We start from the raw sequence: 17,192 nt of genomic DNA on the forward strand, positions 1-17,192 counted from the left end.
TTCTCCATCTTCTTTCATTCTTCTAAGAAAAAAATTCCAAGGAAAAACTACTTCATGCCTTCATCGTGGTGGATATTTTCAATGGTTTTGAATTCCAAGCTTAAAGAACTATCATCTTGCTCGCTTCATTAGTTCATGCTAGTCTCACAACCCACACTGATTAAGACATCTCTGAAAAAATTCCTTGGGCGCTGCCATTGCAACGACAAGATTTTATCGACAGACGAAGTGAGATAGTCGACTTTCATTAAACATTACCTAAAATAATCACGAAGCAAGCAATGATATTACAAGTGCAGTTCTTCACCACTGTTTCTATGCTACAAAATGATAATGATCTGCTTGCCTTTCGACTCCATGATGGCTCGTTACAGGATCAAAAACCAAAATGTCAGTTCTCCATTATAGATTAGCTCCTACGCTGAAACCAAAGGAACTTGCTGCTGCCCAGCTATAGCAAACGCTACTTTTGGCCTGTCAAAAAGCAATAATACAAGACATGAACCTTGTAAATTGATTTTCATCCAAATATGTGTGATCTATTGATTTTGCGGCGGGGCATTCAATTTTCTATTTCTGGTATGTGTTCGAAGAAATGAGTCCGGAGGAACATCCGATTTAGATGCCACAGTGAAGGGGTGTATTGGACTATTGGTGGCGGCATCCATCTCAAAACTGCTCCATGTTGAAATTAGGTTGCCCCCTCCCCAAATGGGTTATCTAAAGACTTGCTTTTACTAAAGGTTTTGAAGGGCTGAAAAGCAGTACTTACTTGCTCGGATTCGTTTGGGGTATCTCCTATTCAAATCTGTGGCATCCGAAACCTTGCCATTTTCTTCAATTTTTCCCTCGTCCTCCGTGTTATCCTTGACTTCATTGTCTTCCGTGTTATCCTTGACTTCGTTGTCTTTCGTGTTTTCCTGATCTTCATTGTCTTCTGAATCATATGCCCTTACAATGTACACCTGGTAAAAAAAAGTAGTAACCGAGGGGATTGATATACATAGAAAACAACAACGGCTCACCAGCATAACTGCAGCAGAAAACATAGACAGTTCTGAATTTACAAATAACACTATGTTAAAACATCACTCAGATAGGCAGGCTGATCCTTCATCGCTCAAATGGGGCAATACTTGCATACAATTTGCAGCTCAGCATGTAGCTTGCATCATTAAAATTGCATCCTCCAGCCAATTTTGCATTGGGCCAGAAAACAAAATATCCTTATTGACAGAAATTTAATGGAGGTCGATCACACGGCAACGAAGAATGTCTCTGCCTAATATTGTTAAATAAATCGAGTACAAGTTTTATGGGTGAGAAGGCGCACCTTAAATTTAGTAGGGCTGACAAACTGGAATACCAATGCATCTCCATCAACTAGATCATGATTAATAGCAAAACCTCTCCATCCCCCACTAAGACCAGTTTTTCCAGCCAGGTATTTCGTTTCAGATTCATCTCCATTTTCATCTTCCAAAGTAATCATTTCATCATAATGGGGAAGGTGAGCCTTACAAAAGGGGACCGGCAGACCCTATTGGTAACATTGAAATCACAGTTATTGACCCAATGACAGAAATTTCATGAACTTCCCATCTTTTGTAGAAAAAAATTAATCATACAAATATTAATGATCAGCTTGATTATACAAATGACTACTTGGAGGACAGTAAAATCTTGCGTGTACATGGTACATTAAATGGGAGATAATTACTAAAAACCGGAAACTTTTTAGTTCTGGGATGACCTTTGTAAACTGACCATTTTTTGATAAAAACCAAGTCAACCTCTCTCCCTCTCTCTAGAGCTATAAATTAATTAGATAGACCATGGACTCTTACCAGCCAAAACCCACCAGTGACATGTGATTGGAGCATAGGTTTTACAAAACTTGGGAAATCAGCTCCCAAACTTGACTGAATTTGATCTGCCCTATGAATTGCATATATCCTTACTTCATCAGAAGCATAAACTCTATTCAAGAGATCCCTCCTTTGATAGCTCCTATAATACAAGTGCCACTCACAAAACACATAAGACAAGTTACAAAACACCCAACAAAATGTTAAAAGTACTCAAAATCTCTCTTTTTTTTTCTTTTTTTTTTGAGAAAAAAAGGTCCAAGTATAAAACCTTCTGGGTCTCGCCAAAGGTTCAATTGGAACCTGCCAGAAATCAAAGGTTACTTGCTTTCAAGAAACTAATCACTATATATCAGCCCAAAAATCAATCTTGGCATTTCAGAGGTCTAAACTTTAATATAAAAAATTAATCTGTCATCGTTGCAAAAACCAAAGCTTACTTCTTTATAGCTAACGGGAGGCTTGTCTGCAACCCGGTTCGACCTCCTAACAGGAGTCAAGGCCACTGGTGACCTAGAAATTCTGGGCTTCGCTTTCTTCACCTGTTTATTTAATTACCACACAATCTCTCCATAAACATACTAGAAAAAAAAAAAAAAAACCATTATAACAAAACAAATACTCGAGTAAAAGCATTTACTGTGTGTACTCACTGGAGATGGCTTGGAAAGGAGACTTTGAGAGAGCTTTGTGAGGTTGAGCTCTTCCATTCTCTTTTTGTTCTCCTCCATCCTCTTTTGCCTGGTTTCTTCGTACGTTTGTTTTGATTTCATCATTTTTTTGTCAGAAAGATGAACTTTTCCCCCCCTTTTATTAGAGTGAAAAAAATAAGGACTCGAAATAAAAAGTTGAGGAGAAAGTAAACTATTGAGTATCGATTTTTTTTTCCTAACAGTATTATCTGTCGGCCTCTCTCTCCGTATGGAAGGTCAGTGGTGGAGTGGTGAGTTGTAAGAGTGAGCGCCTTGTTTAGTAGCGTTTGAATTCAAAACCTGGTTCGTGTCATCAACTCTATATTTTGGGTTTTCATTCTTCTTTTTTTGAAAAGTGTGCCTCTTAGGGCATTTACATTTGCCATGTGGATTGTAGAGTTTTTTTTCGTTTATGATTAAAAGAGTTCTTTTTTCTATAGATATCTGAGTTGAATTTCTTAATATTTATATCTTAATTATTATTTATCAGTTAATAAATTAAAATATTTATAAATTATTCATTAAATTTCAGATATATAACAAATATCTATTATCTATTATTTATTTATTAATCAATAATATATATATATATATATATATTTGAAGTAAGCATAAATATAATAAATAATAAATATTATTTATATACATGTATTTTATATTAGTATTAAGATATGTATATATCATATTATATTAAAAAAATTTAAATATTTTATAAATATATTATATATTATAAATATATATTTTTTAAATTAAATTTCAACGAGTTTTATGTCAGATTTAATAATATATATACTTTACCTATTACCTATTAGATTTTAAAAAAAATACCTATTCGTCCAAATCAGGTCTAAATTATCATCTTTATTGTTGAGCTAATTTTTATAGAAATTTAGTTTTTTTTTAATTAGATTTTAAATATATCATTCATATTACAAATAATATATTTATAAAAAAATTATTTCTCATAGTTATTTGAATATAAAATAATAACTGAAAAAACAAATTCATTTACTATCTAAATGAATACCTTAATAATATGACTAATATACTAATAAAATTAAAATACAAAAATGCGTTCTGGTTCATTTTTTAACGGGAGAATCAGTTTTTTTAATTTAATTGATTTGACCACATGAAAATATCATGACGTTCTCTCTTATTAGTAATTTTGATTTATAGATGAACCACTACTTCTTTTTTTTAAGGATATTATTCTTGTTTTAGAATTTTTTCGGAAATCATGTTTCTAAATTTTATTTATTTATTTTAAAATATACTAATATCAAAAATATATTTTAAAAAATAAAAAAATATTTTAATAAAATTTTAAATAAAAAACATTTTTTAAAAAAAAATCACTGCTAGTATACTCTTGTCTCCAACTTTCATCCACCTCTGTCAAATTTCAATGCGAACCAACACTTCCTCGTAGCAGAGGATCCATGCATATAAAATCTCTTTGCATAAAAAATGCTTTTCATTTTTTTATAACTATTTTTTATATATAGTTATAACATGCTAATATTAAAATAAAAAAATAAAAAATAAAAAACACTTCAAAAAAATCTCGATTTTTTCAAAACAACATCCCCGTTAAGTCAAAGGAGGGGACTCCAACTAATAAATCTGATCAGTAGCCGTATCTGGTCCAAAACTTCATTTGTTCAAAACATCCACAATCTCATTTCAGTTGTTAGCTCTGGTTCATGTTATTTTCACAAGCAATACTAACAAATTGGCAGCTCTCCTCTGGGACGATTCAATAACCTAACAACAATCGATGAAGTAAACAAAAAAATGTTATGAATCTCAGTTCTCAGCCACTGTTTCTATGCTACTTGACAAAATCTAATCAGTAATTAGCGAGTGCCTTTCAATTCCACAATGGCATGTTGCAGAGACAAGCCAAGCCAAAACAAAAGATTCATTTCTCCACAATAGGTTAGCTCTTATATTGCGAAGAAGGAAACTTGCTGCTGCTCCACATCATGAAACACTACTTTCTGCCTGGAAAAAGCAATAATATATCCGACTCAGAAACTTGTAGAATGGTTTTAAGGTGATATAAATGCGGGTGCGAATGGATCAGTACTTCATTTTTGTCTTCTAATATTTCTGACCAGTACCAAAATTTACCTATGCCAGCATATGAATGGCAGTAAACAAGAAAAAGATTCTTGATAGCAGTTCAAGAATCCTTGAAGCAAGTGTTTTTACCTATCAAATTTCCACAAAGTATTCCTATCGTTTTTTAAATGTTAGCGTTGATGGGGATTCCCAGTTAGAACATAGATTTTCACTAAATCAAGCTTAAACTTTAACGCATCCCAACAGGTACTCAAATTTCAATTTAGGAATCAGAATCTATTTATATAACTACTAATATGACTACTTATGTGGATTGATTTCCTATCATGGAAAACTTCTGAAGATTTTGAAGGGTTGAAAAGCAATTACTTGCTCTGGTTCGTTTGGCTATCCCATCCAAGTGCTTGGAATCTGAATTCTTGTCATTGTCAATGTTTTCCTTCCCTTCATTATCTTCCTCCATGTCTTCCTTGTTTTCGTTGTTTTCTGAATCATATGCCCTTGCAATGTACACCTAATAAAAAGAGTCGCAACTGAGAGAATTGAGACGCATAGATTACTCATGTGGCTGTAATTCCATCTACATAAGCGTAGCAGAAAAAATGGGCAAAAATACTTCGTTAAGACATCATTCTGTTTAGGCAGGCCTGCCAAACATATAACAGGACATGAACCAGAAGCAATAAATTGAGGCAATAATTCCATTTTGGTCCGATGGGGCAATGTTTGCATACAGTCCAAGGTTTAGTATTTTACCCTGCTGCACAATATCTAAATCATAGAACTTACTTTTAAACCACAATTCAAATGCACACCAGTCAAAGATTCTGTATCAACTGAGATATAACAAGAGATTAATCACATTGCACCAGGAACATTGCCCAAGCCTATTGTAAAACAAATCAAGCATAGGTTTTAAAGAGTGAATTAAGGTGCTTGCCTTAAATCTTGTAGGGCTGACTAGATGGAATACTAACGCATCTCCATCAACGAGTTCATGATCAAGGGAAAACCCTCTCCATCCGCCACTAAGACCAGTTTTTCGAGCAAGGTACTTCGTTTGGAATTCATCTCCATTTTCATCTTCCAAAGTCATCATTTCATCACTAAGGGGAAGATGCGACTTGCAGAAGTAAACTGGCAGGCCCTGATAGATACGTTCAGTGATTTCATAAAACTCCAATCCCCTAGTAAAATCTGAGCATGCAATTACCTACCATCTTTACTGTTTGGAGAACAAGGACATGATGATCATTGAACATGAAAAGGACCAAAATTGACAAATTATTTCTCCAAATTTTTACCTCTTCAGTTTCTCAATTGGTATCTACTGAAAAAGGAAAAAATGTAGTGATAATTGGTCTGTTTACAAGCCAGCAACTTTCTCAAAAGAAAGATTCTTTCCTTCTAGCTTTCTATAGTTACAATAATGAGGCAAAACCACTGATTTCTTACCAGCCAAAAGCATCCGCTGACATGTGACTGGACCATGGGTTTTAGAAAACTCGGGAAATCAGCTCCCAAACGTGACTGAATTTGTTCTGCTTTATCAATTGCATACGCCCTCGCTTCACTAGAAGCATAAACCCCAAAACCTCTCCTTCGGGAACTGTAGCTTCTACAATACAAATGATCATCACAAAAACATAAGAATTACATAATCATAGTTGCATAAAAACATCCACCAAGATTTCAAGCCCTCAATCTTTTAAACAAAAGAATTCCGGTAACAAACCTTCGGGTTCTCTCCAAAGTTTCCACTGGTAACTGCGAGAAAACAAAAGATACTTTCAATTACACCACCACTGCATGTTAGCCCAAAAATCGAACATGGCATCTCAAAGGTCTGGACTTTGAAATAAAAAATGTAAGCTTTTGCTATTCAAAAGCCAAAATCCTTACTTCTTTATAGCTAACAGTGGACATGTCTGCAACTCGAGGCGATCTTCTCACAGGAGTTAAGGCCGCTGCTGGCCTAAAAGTTCTGGGCTTGCCTTTCTTCACCTGTTCAATTATTATCACATAACATTCAAACAAGACAAAAAAAAGAAGAAGAAGAGAAGATCCATTAAAACACAATAGCAAATGCACACACATAGACGAAAATTAAAGCACCTTTTTTACAAGAAAAAGTACGTACTGGAGATGGCTTAGAAAGGAGACTTTGAGAAAGCTTTGTGAGGTTGAGCTCTTCCATCCTTTTCTTGTTCTCTTCCATCCTCTTTTGCCTGATTTCCTCGTATGTTTGCTTTGATTTTGCCATTTTTTGTGTCACACTTTCTGATTCAAAAAACCCAACCCCTTTTTTCTCTTTTTTATTGATGAAAAAAAGACTTGAAGAGGATGTGAAAAAGAGATGAAGAAAAACCAGCACTGTTGGTTTCCTTTCCTTTCCTTTTTTTTTTTTTTGGGTTTTGTACAGATTTAATACTTCACTAGCTTTGTTTGAATTCAAAATCTGGCTCACGTCAGCAACGGTACGTTCGATTCTCTTCTTTGCCTGAGGTTTAGAGGTAATTTTATTTAAAAATATATTAAAATAATATTTTTTTTTATTTTTAAAAATATAATTTGAATCGAGTTTTTAAACAAGCTTTAAAATTGGGAAGATATAATTATGAATGTAGTATTATTTTTTTTAAAATAATATTTTTAATATCTATATCAAAATAATTTAAAAATATAAAAAAAATAATCTTAAACAAAAAAAAAATTAAAATTTGTTGAACCCATATTTGAAATGTAATACCAAAAGAGCTAAATATACCAATAGTAAGGGTAAGGGATATAATTATAATTTATTATTCAAGTTTATAAAATAATGAATATAAATATTTATAAATTTCATTTAAAATAATTTATTATTCAAGCAACAAAACCTTTTTGTTTTTTTCATTGAAACCATCCTTTAACTGTTTGTAACTGTCATAGCTACATTACGAAAATACAAGATAATCTTTACGTTTTACTAAGTGAGTCTTTGGAGAAAAAACCATACCCAATGGACGACTTGTGTATATGCGAGAGAAAATCACTCTCACTATTTTTTTTTGTAGTTTAGTTATTTTCACTTTGCTTCTATTTTCTTACAGTGCACGCAAGAAAGGCCCCACAAAATTTTCTTGTAATATATCACTTAATCTTGCTTTCTTCTAGTATTTAGGGATACATTCTGAGTGGTGAATGAATGCTTCACAAAAACATTGAAGGACACAGTGACATAAATGGGTTTGTTCCCCGACAAAAACTAGAAACAAGCCAGTCATTTCATCACCATGGGGCTTTAGCAACTTCTTGGAACTTAAGCTCTAGATTCTCAGAATCCACCACTAATTTCTCAATCTCAACGCCTAGCCTATTTATGGTGTCTTTCACTTCCAAAAGCTTTGCCTCAAGAGTTTTCATCTCCTCCTTGGCGTTCACTCTTTGCAGAGTAGCTTCCTCATACCTCTTTGATTTAGCAGATAGGTGCATAAGCTGTCCCAACCTAGCAAGCAAAAAACCGACATTCATTCCTAAGCCTTCAAAGGCTTTCAGAGTCTTCTCCCAAATTGCAAAGCTTTCCAGGGAAGTAGTAAGCTTTGAAGCTCTAATGGCATCTGCAATATTGATAGTCTCCGAAAGCATTCCAACAACCAGTTTACAGTTAAGGCCATCAAGAAGATGGTCATGGAGAAGGGAATTTTGACTGCAGCAAAGCTCATAATACTTGGTTTGAAGGTGTTTGGAGAGCTCACTGTTAATTACTAAGCCATTTGCAAGAATGTCAAAATCCTCGAAACATTTCACTTCTTTAAAATCAACAGCAGATTTTGACAATCTGACTCCATCTGTAGTTTCCGAGCCAAGATCTTCACTTTCATATTCGTACAGATCTGATATAGGCCCAAAGGTGGTAAGACAGGTCATCTTGACGTTCTTTTCACAGTTCTTTTCAGGATTGTCATGCGATAGATGTTCGAAATCCAGATCTTCCATCTCTTCGCTTACCTTGCTCAGTTTTTCTACATGAACTGCTTCATTGACTGTAGATAACGAAGATATGTTAGATCACACAATGCTCTGTCATTCCTAATTGATAAGTGAGCCAAAGTGGGTGCTGAATTTTGAAACTTACTAGGAGTCATTTGTTTAATAGCAGCTTCCAATTTTAAAAGGCCAAGGGCACCATCCACTTCTTCTGAACTACCGACTGCAGATAAGGAAGATGAAAGGTAACATAATGCTCTCTGCCGTTCATAATTGATAAGTGAGCATAAATGAATACAGAACTTTGAAACTTACTAGGACCCATTTGTTTGACACCAGCTTCCAATTTCAAAAGGGCAAGAGCACCATCTACTTCTTCTGAATCATTTACTCTCACAATGTAGACCTAAATGAAGCCAAACAGCAATAGAATTAATAATAGAATTTGTAGAAAGAGATATTCATGCAAAATAACTTTCACGAATGATGTCTCACAATCCGCATGCAATAGGCTCAGGAAACTGTTTCTGGTCCTCATTTATTCTGTGATGCGTTGATTCACATCAATGTGCCTGGCAAAGTTAAGGCTGCAGGTATTTGAAAAGGCAAGAGCTGACAAATTCCAACTCTCATAAGATACAGAAGATACATAGCCACGAATCCAACGAATCTAAACTAAGATCATGAGACTATATGAATAACCACTAGATAAAATTTCCCTACTCCCTCGTTTCTTATTCTTGAAAGTTTAAGATTTAGCATCTAAATTGCCTACTAGTAGCCAGTTTCTCCGAGGCTTCAAATAGTAAAAAACGATTTATATGTCTGTTGGCTTAAAGTTTTGTTTCTCGAAGCAATCCTGAAACTTTCGAAGCAACTAAAATCATTCAATTTATTTTGGGACCCTAGAGAGTAGCAATTGAAATAAAGGAATCCAGCAATTGTGCAGTCAAGATTAAGATTTATAAAATTACCTTGAATTTGGCAGGCTCGACTAAATGAAAAATCAGAACATCTCCCTCCATTATTTTGTGATCGATGGAGAACCCTCTCCATCCAGCACTGAGGCCCACCTTGCGAGCAAGATATTTTGTTTCATAACTTTTTCCCCTTTCATCTTCCAAAACAACCATAGTGTCCTCTTTCGGCAAATATGCTTCACAAAAACTCTTAGGAAAATGCTTCCATCCAAAAAGGTGGCCATTCAGATCACTCGGAGAATCAAATATCATAAACTATGAAAAACTGTCAACAAAAGAATAGAACCAGCTTGAAGCTTACCAGCCAAAATACTCTGGTAACATTCGAGGGTAGCATATGCTTTATGATGCTAGGGAGTTCAGGTGATAGATTAGATTGAATTTCTTTCGCTCGCATCATGACATCAGATTTAACTTCCTCATTATCATATAGGTCATCAATTTTGGCTCTCTTCGATGTGTGGCTATAGAGAATAAAATTTAGTTAACATTGTGCAGATTACAATACAACGCTGCTTCTTACAGTTAAGGGAATATTGGATAGCCTCTGAATTTAATCCACTGACCTTTCAGACTTCACAGAAACATTACTCGGTACCTGTTCAAGAATTGGCGATTCTCTAATCAATCGAGCTTTACCATTTTTAACATTTAAACAAGATGGGAACTTTCAGTAGTGCATCAGAATACAAATGATTTTCTTGGTGAGGAAAAGAATGTTTTAAGCAGCCGTCTGTTATTGCTTTGGTTCTGTTTGTTATTGTTTTCAGAAAGCACAAGAGCATAAAAACATGTAGAACATGAATTAGCTTTCCATCTGTAAGAGCTATTTTCAATTTCATCAATAATGTTTTCCAAATTTGTTCTTTCCGTGCATCCCCTCAAAGCAACCCTTCAAGTTCTTCTAAACTGCCAAATTATCATTTATGTGGAATGAGTAGTATACAGTCACTCAAACTTGAAAGAATTTTCAGTTAATTTCAGCTATTACTAAAAGCTAACATGGTTGTGCCCTTCAAATTGTTTCCATTTAAAAAAAAAAAAAAAGTGATCAGAAAGACTATCAAAATTAAATAATTGAAAAACCATTTTCCGAGGCCAAAAATAGAAACCTGTTTTGTGAACACAAAATTAGGCTAAGAATACCTAGTGACACCAGCTAACATTGATCAGTCTCTTAACTTCAAAACATAAACAAACTGGGCTAGCTCAATTAGCCCAGAACATCAACAGCGATTCACCAACAAGAGCCGCCGCCACCCCCCAAAAAAAAAAAAAAAAAAACCAGAGCAACAGGGCACATAAGTTCTAGTTCTTAAAGAAAAAGAGAGACAAAAAATAGCAAACCTTTTTTATTTCATTCACTTTCGGTGCCCTTCCTCGCTTTTCCTGCAATGTAAACCCAAAACCCACACATTTAGCCAACAACCTGAGCTGCAGAAGCACGGGACTCAACACACAGAGAGAGAGAGAGAGATGACCATCTGTTTGTTTACTTGAAGAACAGCCATGCTTGGTGAAAATCGTGGTAACCAACAACAAGAAGAAGGTGCGTCAAAGACAAGGGGTAAACTTTTAATACATGTGGAACGTGAAACAAGGTCTGAGACGAAGGAGAAGATGAAAAGACCGTTAATTTGAAATTTGTACTGTCTACCACTCTTTTAAGCCTGAGATGTCACTTCTCTGAAAATGGAGCCAAATTTTAAATATATTTATTGGTTTTATCAAGTGGGTTTCTTTCTATTCGGTAGCCCGACATCCATACCCCCCAAGGGGAAAAGTGAAAACAAAACAAAAAGGAAGGAAACCTGCCATTGTTTTGTGTCAATTCAGCAAATCAACCCTTATAAACTTACCTTATGTTCGTTAATAGTTCAATTGAATTGGGATGAGTTGACAAAAAGTGAGGAACATAAGGGTAAATGTGATGAAACTCTTATGTTGGGGGCTTATTTGCTGAGTTGATGAAAACATACGGGCTAAGCTGGGAGATTTTCCGAAAAGGATGCACGAAGTAAAAGGGTGGGAGTATCTGTGCCTTTGGGCAAAAAAAAAAACTTTAAATTAATTTTTTATATATTTTTCTACTGTTTTAATATATTAATATAAAAATAATATTTTAATATATTTTTAAATAAAAAATAATTTAAAAATCATTATGCATCACAGTCTTGACTTCTAGTGTTTTATAACAGGAGAACGCAAAAAAATTACTTTGAATATTAAGATTTTTATTTGTGTTTTGATAATGATTTTTTTAAAGTGTTTTTTTTTAATAATTTAATAAAATAATATTTTTTTTATTTTTAAAAATTTATTTTTGATATCAGCACACCAAAAAAATTTAAAAATACTAAAAACAAAATAATTTTAAAAATAATTATTTTTTAAAAATCAAGGCAATATCAAACACTTTTTAAACAATACTAAATTCGGTGATTAATTATTAACCTTTGCCATGTTTCTCTTCCTGCAGGAATTCCTTGAATTTTTCCCTTGTTATAATTTGGGAAGGGAGTTCAATGTTAATTATCATAAATCCAAGACAAATGGAGAAACCTATTGATCAAATTGATGATCTGATTAAGATTCAGTTAAAAGAAAAGAAAAAAAAAAGAAAAATGTCTCCATGTTAAAAAAAAAAATGAAAATGAAAATAAGGAAAAAGATGGCAAAATAAAATAAAATATATTCATATAGAGTTTTAAGGGAATTGAAAACACCATTTTTCCTCCTCTTTTAAGCAATTTAAATCTTATAAATTTGTGTGAATCGACTAGGGATGAATCTTATAAATTGAACACGAGTCACGTAGATATCGTTTTACATTGTAGGATTAGTTTTCACAATTTTCATATTACTATTGGGATCGGTACTGTCTCTCGCAAACATTAGTCTAACGGATAATAACTATTACATGGCAGATCCTGCGTGCATGTAAAAGAGAACGACAACCAATTCTGTCTGTGAGTATCTGATAATTTATACATTAAAAACTACATGGATGCATGGTTGCACCAGTTAAATAACAAAGTTAACTCAAGAATCTCACAAGCATAAACTACAGTCCTGGCTACAACATCTCCATTTGCAGATCGCTAACATGGTTACAGCTACTTTAAAACATAGAATTACAATACTCATACACTACTCCCATTGACAACTCGGGTATCAATGTTGTTACCTCCATCCTGTTAGCATGAGGAATGTTTCCCGTTGTTGCAGTTCTCTTCACCATGGGGCGTTGACCGCTTCCTGAAACATAAGCTCATGCTTCTCGGCATTCTCCTTCAGAATCTCCATCTCATCATCAAGTTTTTCCCTTGTCTCCTTCAATTTCAAAAGCCTCAATTCAAGGCTTTTCATCTCCTCATCTACACGAGCTTGCTCAAGTCTAACTTCTCTGCATTCTGATTCCATTGCCTCTTCTGATTCCAGAGCAAGACTCATTAGCCGGCTCAACCTCTCGCGCAAAAATCCAACTTTCATGCCCAACAGCTCAAATCCTTTCAAAGTCTTGTCCCAAACTCCATAATCAGCTTGAGAGCTGGAAAGCTTTGAAGATCTAATCCCCTCCGAAATGTCCACAGTCCCAATTATTATTTCAACTGCCAATTTATGATTAATACTGTTGAGAAGATTGCTGTGCAGAAATGAGTTCTGTGAGCGACAGAGCTCGTAGTACTTAGTCCGATGATGTTCAGAGAGCTCAGAGTCTATAGCAAAACCGTTTAAAAGAATTCTGAAATTCTCAATGCCTTTTACATTATTAAAATCAACACTGGGTCCTGAAAGTTTGATGACTCGCAAAGTTTCAGAGGCGCGATCTTCACTTTCATTCTCAGATTGATCTGCAACATAGCCTTTATTGTTTTCCACTGCAATCAGGCCATTCTCTTGATTATTCTCTTCCTGGCCAACTGGAAGAAGCTCCAAAAGCTCGGACTTTTTACTGCTTTTTACATCTTTTTCTGCTGGCTCTTCAATGTTAGGAAAAGAAGGAAATTATGAATATATCAGATCAAGTTTAAGTAGTCATCAAAGCAGAAAATAGAGAATTATATACCAGAGATGATTTCTTTTCCATAAGCACCTGAACTTGGAATGCCAAACTCCCCATCTCCTTGGGAAGAACCATTTCCTTTTACAATGTACACCTACGATAAAATTATGTGAAGCAATTGTCATAGTTGAAAATCCATAGCCATGAGTAACAGTTTGATTCAGTGCAGCTTCAGAAAATAAGCCTGCCCGATCAGCATTTAGAGTGAGGAAAATGAAACCCCTATCCCAACTTTTTTCTACATGTATGTGTACTTAGTGTGGCCAACTCTTGCTTCAGCTCTCAAAGAAAAGAACAACGTCTCTATTCTCATAGATGCATAGCATTGCCTGTGTTTTCACTTTTCAATGAATGGGCAATGTTTTCGCGAATCCGCACTTGTGTGTGCACGCGTGCGTGTGAAGAATGAAGGATGATTCCTTTCTGCTCTCAGAGATTAAAATGTCAAAACAGACCTTGTCATTTCAGGACTACATAATCACAGCCAGCGAACTCTAAAACAAGAAAAAAGTATCTACTCTAGTCTTCAAGTTCTTTTCTCCTTCATGTGATCATTCTCATAAAATATGGCCCCGGGCCATCATATAGAAGGGCTTTGATAGGATGATTTTTTTTCTAGTTCTCCACACAAATAATTGCATTTTGTGATTAGCAAGTTTGCTTTGGGAAGAAGTCCAAAATTTTCCTATCATTGAATGCTATTTCCTAATTATTCATTTCAGAAAGGACATCTAAACAATTATTGACTAAAAAAATGAGGAACATAGGATTATAAAATCAAATGGTACCTTAAATCTTGAAGGTTTCACTAAATGGAAAACAAGAACATCACCCTCATGTAAATTGTTTGCAGCACAGAATGCTTTCCATCCACCACTCAGTGCTGTTCTTTCTGCTATGTAATTTAGTATGTATTCTTCCCCACTTTCATTCTCCAGAAAAACTGTTGTATCATTCTTTGGCAAATGCATTTTGCAGAACCGCATGGGAAGATGCTGTCATGAGAGAAAGAGCACATAAAGCAGTCTAAACCATAGATAAACCATCTGATTCTTAAATTTGGGACAGAATTTCATGTTACCATCCAAAACCCGACAGTCACATTTGACCGGACCAAAGTTTTTGCAAAGCTAGGATATGCTGCTTCTAAATTTGTTCGAATCTCCTCTGCCAGTTCCATAGCAGGAGACTTAGTTTCAGTACTATCATAGAATACACTGAATGCGTCTTTCTTTCGCTTGCGGCTATACAGATATATAAAAAGGAATCAGGATGAGAATACAATAAAATCAATTTTTTTATGCTTCAATCTAAAGTATAAGACTGTCAGGTAGATACTCTAACCTTCTAGGCTCCCTTGATTCCCCTGATTTATCATACAACACCTGCTTAAGAATTTTCAAAAAGTTTTTTTCTTTAATCAATTCATCAAACAACAACAAATGAATGAATACTAGAGAACCTGGGTGTATAAGAGAACATGATGCCAGATTTTCTATTAAGCAGAAAATCAGGCTTCTAATTGAAATCTGCCAGTTTGTATTAAGTACAAACAACTCAAAGAAAACACATCTCAACCAAATAAGAATCCCTTCTCCAATATTTGTATGCATATTGAAGGCAGAGATAGCTACTATTATTGAAAAATTGGCTGCCCAATGCCCTGAAATATCTTAAATATCTTAAATATCTATGGAAAATGGAATGGAAGGATGAAAGGTACAAAGCATGGAACAAATTTGAACCCAGCACTCATGCCTACCTTAAACTTCAAAACCTCTAATTCAAAAGGCTTAATCTAAAGCGTTTATCAAGCATGGTGCTACATTTACTTTATTTACCTTAATTCCAGAAATCTTCTGTCAGGATAGGTTTAATGTATTGAGTTTGGATTAGAAAAGGGCCTTCTATAGAGAATAGCAAATCATCAGAAATAAAAATGACAAAATGTTGGCAGACTGAGACTTGTAATGGAAAGAATTGATCCACCCAAGAAAGGTTTACAAAGGGACAAAGCATAGAACATTACTAGTACATATTCTTAACATGAAAAGTTCAAACCACTAATTCAATAGGGTTACGGGGCTTAATTCAATGTAAGTCATTAACCATTCTGCTGCGTTCACTATATTGATTTTAATCAAACAAACTTGGTGATAGGATAGGTACAACATCTTGTGTTCAGGCTAGATAGGGACTACCTTAAGAATAGCTGTCATAAAAAAATAAAAAATGAAGAAGTATTGCCTGATTGAAACCTGGAATTGAAAGAAATGACCCGCACTAGAAAGGGTTACCTAAAGGACACTGTAAGTTGTTCGAATAAGGAATACACTAGTGCCCTAGACAGGAAAAGGTGGTAGCATCATATTTAGGTCCCAATTTTGCTTAATATCGCTTTAGCCAATTCTTAATTTCTATCAAAGTGAAAAATTTCACATGGAGTTAATAATTCCAGTTCACAGAGGACATCCACTACAGTATACTAGTGACCTCGACGCTCCCTCAGGCTATTATCGTTTCCCCAAAAAAATTCCTAACAGGGTTCACCTAATCTGACATTTCAAACCACAAATTGCTTTATAAAAGCCCTAAAACCTTGAAGAAACAACAAACAGCTGAAACAAGCACAGGACACAAAGCAAATGAAGGAAAAGAAAAGAACCGTAACAAAGTCCCTCTCAGAGCAAAATAGAACCCATATAACTAATACACACCGACAAGACAGGGATTATAGCCAAGTTTAATCTGAAATTACAGAAAAGATTGCAATTTTCCGAGAGTATCAAGAGAAGCAAAGATTCTCACGAGTTCATGACCAGTCTTGTACTCAGGTTCTGGAGACTTCTCATGGATCTGGGTCAGCTTTATCTTGGACATATTTGGCTTCCTTCTCCTAATCTGAAAGTGAACAAAACGGATTTACAAAGATCAAGAAACATAAGCAGACATGTAAGAAACACGAGAAAAAGAAGAGGCGAGAGACAAAAAAGACAAACCCTGGGATAAGTATTAAGGGGAACTGGGTTGGATATTGGAAGCTGAGGTTTAGGGGAAGTGTTTTGGTCCTCTTTGGCATCCATGTTTGGCAGCAGACAGGAGGGCTTGTTGCTTCTAGCTTCGAAGGTTTTAGCTGTTGTTATTGCAGGTTTCTCTTTCAGATTCCTGTCCTTTGATTATGTTGCTGACACATGAACTAAATAAAAAGCATAGAATAGGCGTGTATGCTCTCTCTTTTTTTTTTTTTTTTTTTTTTTTTCTTAGGTTGCTTTTTTTAAGGCAGGGCTCTGCAGGTTAGAAAGATTATCGGAGTAGAAAAAAATATTTTTATATTTTTTGAAAAGCTTTGGACTGTTAGAATTATCTTTCCTCTTTCTTAATTTTTGGGTTCAAACCTTTAAAATATCTAGAAATTTTGGACTGTTTTTTTCCCACAATTAATGACTTGAACTCGTGCTGTTACGACTTCTTTATAGATTAAATTTAATGCAGTGGATTTCAGTTAACTTTACTGGTGAAGTCATTTGAT

The 17,192-nt window shown here is 34.7% G+C and overlaps 4 protein-coding genes across 5 annotated transcripts; all 4 read right to left on the reverse strand.

Annotated features, from left to right (window-relative positions):
• Window positions 1–172: 172 nt before the first annotated feature.
• On the reverse strand, window positions 173–2,892 carry LOC118058652 (B3 domain-containing protein At3g19184). Its single transcript, XM_035071372.2, has 7 exons — window positions 2,522–2,892; window positions 2,309–2,410; window positions 2,140–2,171; window positions 1,848–2,010; window positions 1,334–1,540; window positions 773–965; window positions 173–474 (listed from the first exon to the last, which is right to left on the reverse strand). Exons 1-7 carry the CDS (start codon window positions 2,642–2,644, stop codon window positions 464–466), a joined length of 831 nt encoding a protein of 276 aa, XP_034927263.1. The 5' UTR covers window positions 2,645–2,892; the 3' UTR covers window positions 173–463.
• A 1,231-nt stretch (window positions 2,893–4,123) lies between these two features.
• Window positions 4,124–7,049, reverse strand: LOC118058653 (B3 domain-containing protein At3g19184). Its single transcript, XM_035071373.2, has 7 exons — window positions 6,789–7,049; window positions 6,551–6,652; window positions 6,384–6,415; window positions 6,104–6,266; window positions 5,589–5,795; window positions 5,018–5,162; window positions 4,124–4,567 (listed from the first exon to the last, which is right to left on the reverse strand). Exons 1-7 carry the CDS (start codon window positions 6,909–6,911, stop codon window positions 4,557–4,559), a joined length of 783 nt encoding a protein of 260 aa, XP_034927264.1. The 5' UTR covers window positions 6,912–7,049; the 3' UTR covers window positions 4,124–4,556.
• A 609-nt stretch (window positions 7,050–7,658) lies between these two features.
• On the reverse strand, window positions 7,659–11,302 carry LOC118058654 (B3 domain-containing protein Os01g0234100). The gene is made up of 8 exons (XM_035071374.2): window positions 11,079–11,302; window positions 10,945–10,986; window positions 10,164–10,195; window positions 9,899–10,061; window positions 9,592–9,798; window positions 8,933–9,023; window positions 8,766–8,840; window positions 7,659–8,673 (listed from the first exon to the last, which is right to left on the reverse strand). Exons 1-8 carry the CDS (start codon window positions 11,106–11,108, stop codon window positions 7,919–7,921), a joined length of 1,395 nt encoding a protein of 464 aa, XP_034927265.1. The 5' UTR covers window positions 11,109–11,302; the 3' UTR covers window positions 7,659–7,918.
• A 1,256-nt stretch (window positions 11,303–12,558) lies between these two features.
• LOC118058655 (B3 domain-containing protein Os01g0234100) lies at window positions 12,559–16,963 on the reverse strand. Of its 2 annotated transcripts, none has more exons than XM_035071377.2 (7): window positions 16,663–16,963; window positions 16,472–16,564; window positions 15,008–15,048; window positions 14,745–14,907; window positions 14,452–14,658; window positions 13,694–13,757; window positions 12,559–13,580 (listed from the first exon to the last, which is right to left on the reverse strand). In XM_035071377.2, the coding sequence occupies exons 1-7, from the start codon at window positions 16,744–16,746 to the stop codon at window positions 12,832–12,834; spliced, it is 1,401 nt and encodes a 466-aa protein (XP_034927268.1). In that variant the 5' UTR covers window positions 16,747–16,963; the 3' UTR covers window positions 12,559–12,831. The 2 variants fall into 2 exon arrangements, with proteins under 2 accessions (XP_034927268.1, XP_034927267.1); XM_035071376.2 differs by having other exon boundaries at window positions 13,667–13,757; window positions 16,663–16,959.
• Window positions 16,964–17,192: the final 229 nt, after the last annotated feature.

The sequence above is a fragment of the Populus alba genome, chromosome 9 (genome assembly GCF_005239225.2).
Source record: "Populus alba chromosome 9, ASM523922v2, whole genome shotgun sequence".
Classification (NCBI taxonomy): Eukaryota; Viridiplantae; Streptophyta; class Magnoliopsida; order Malpighiales; family Salicaceae; genus Populus; species Populus alba.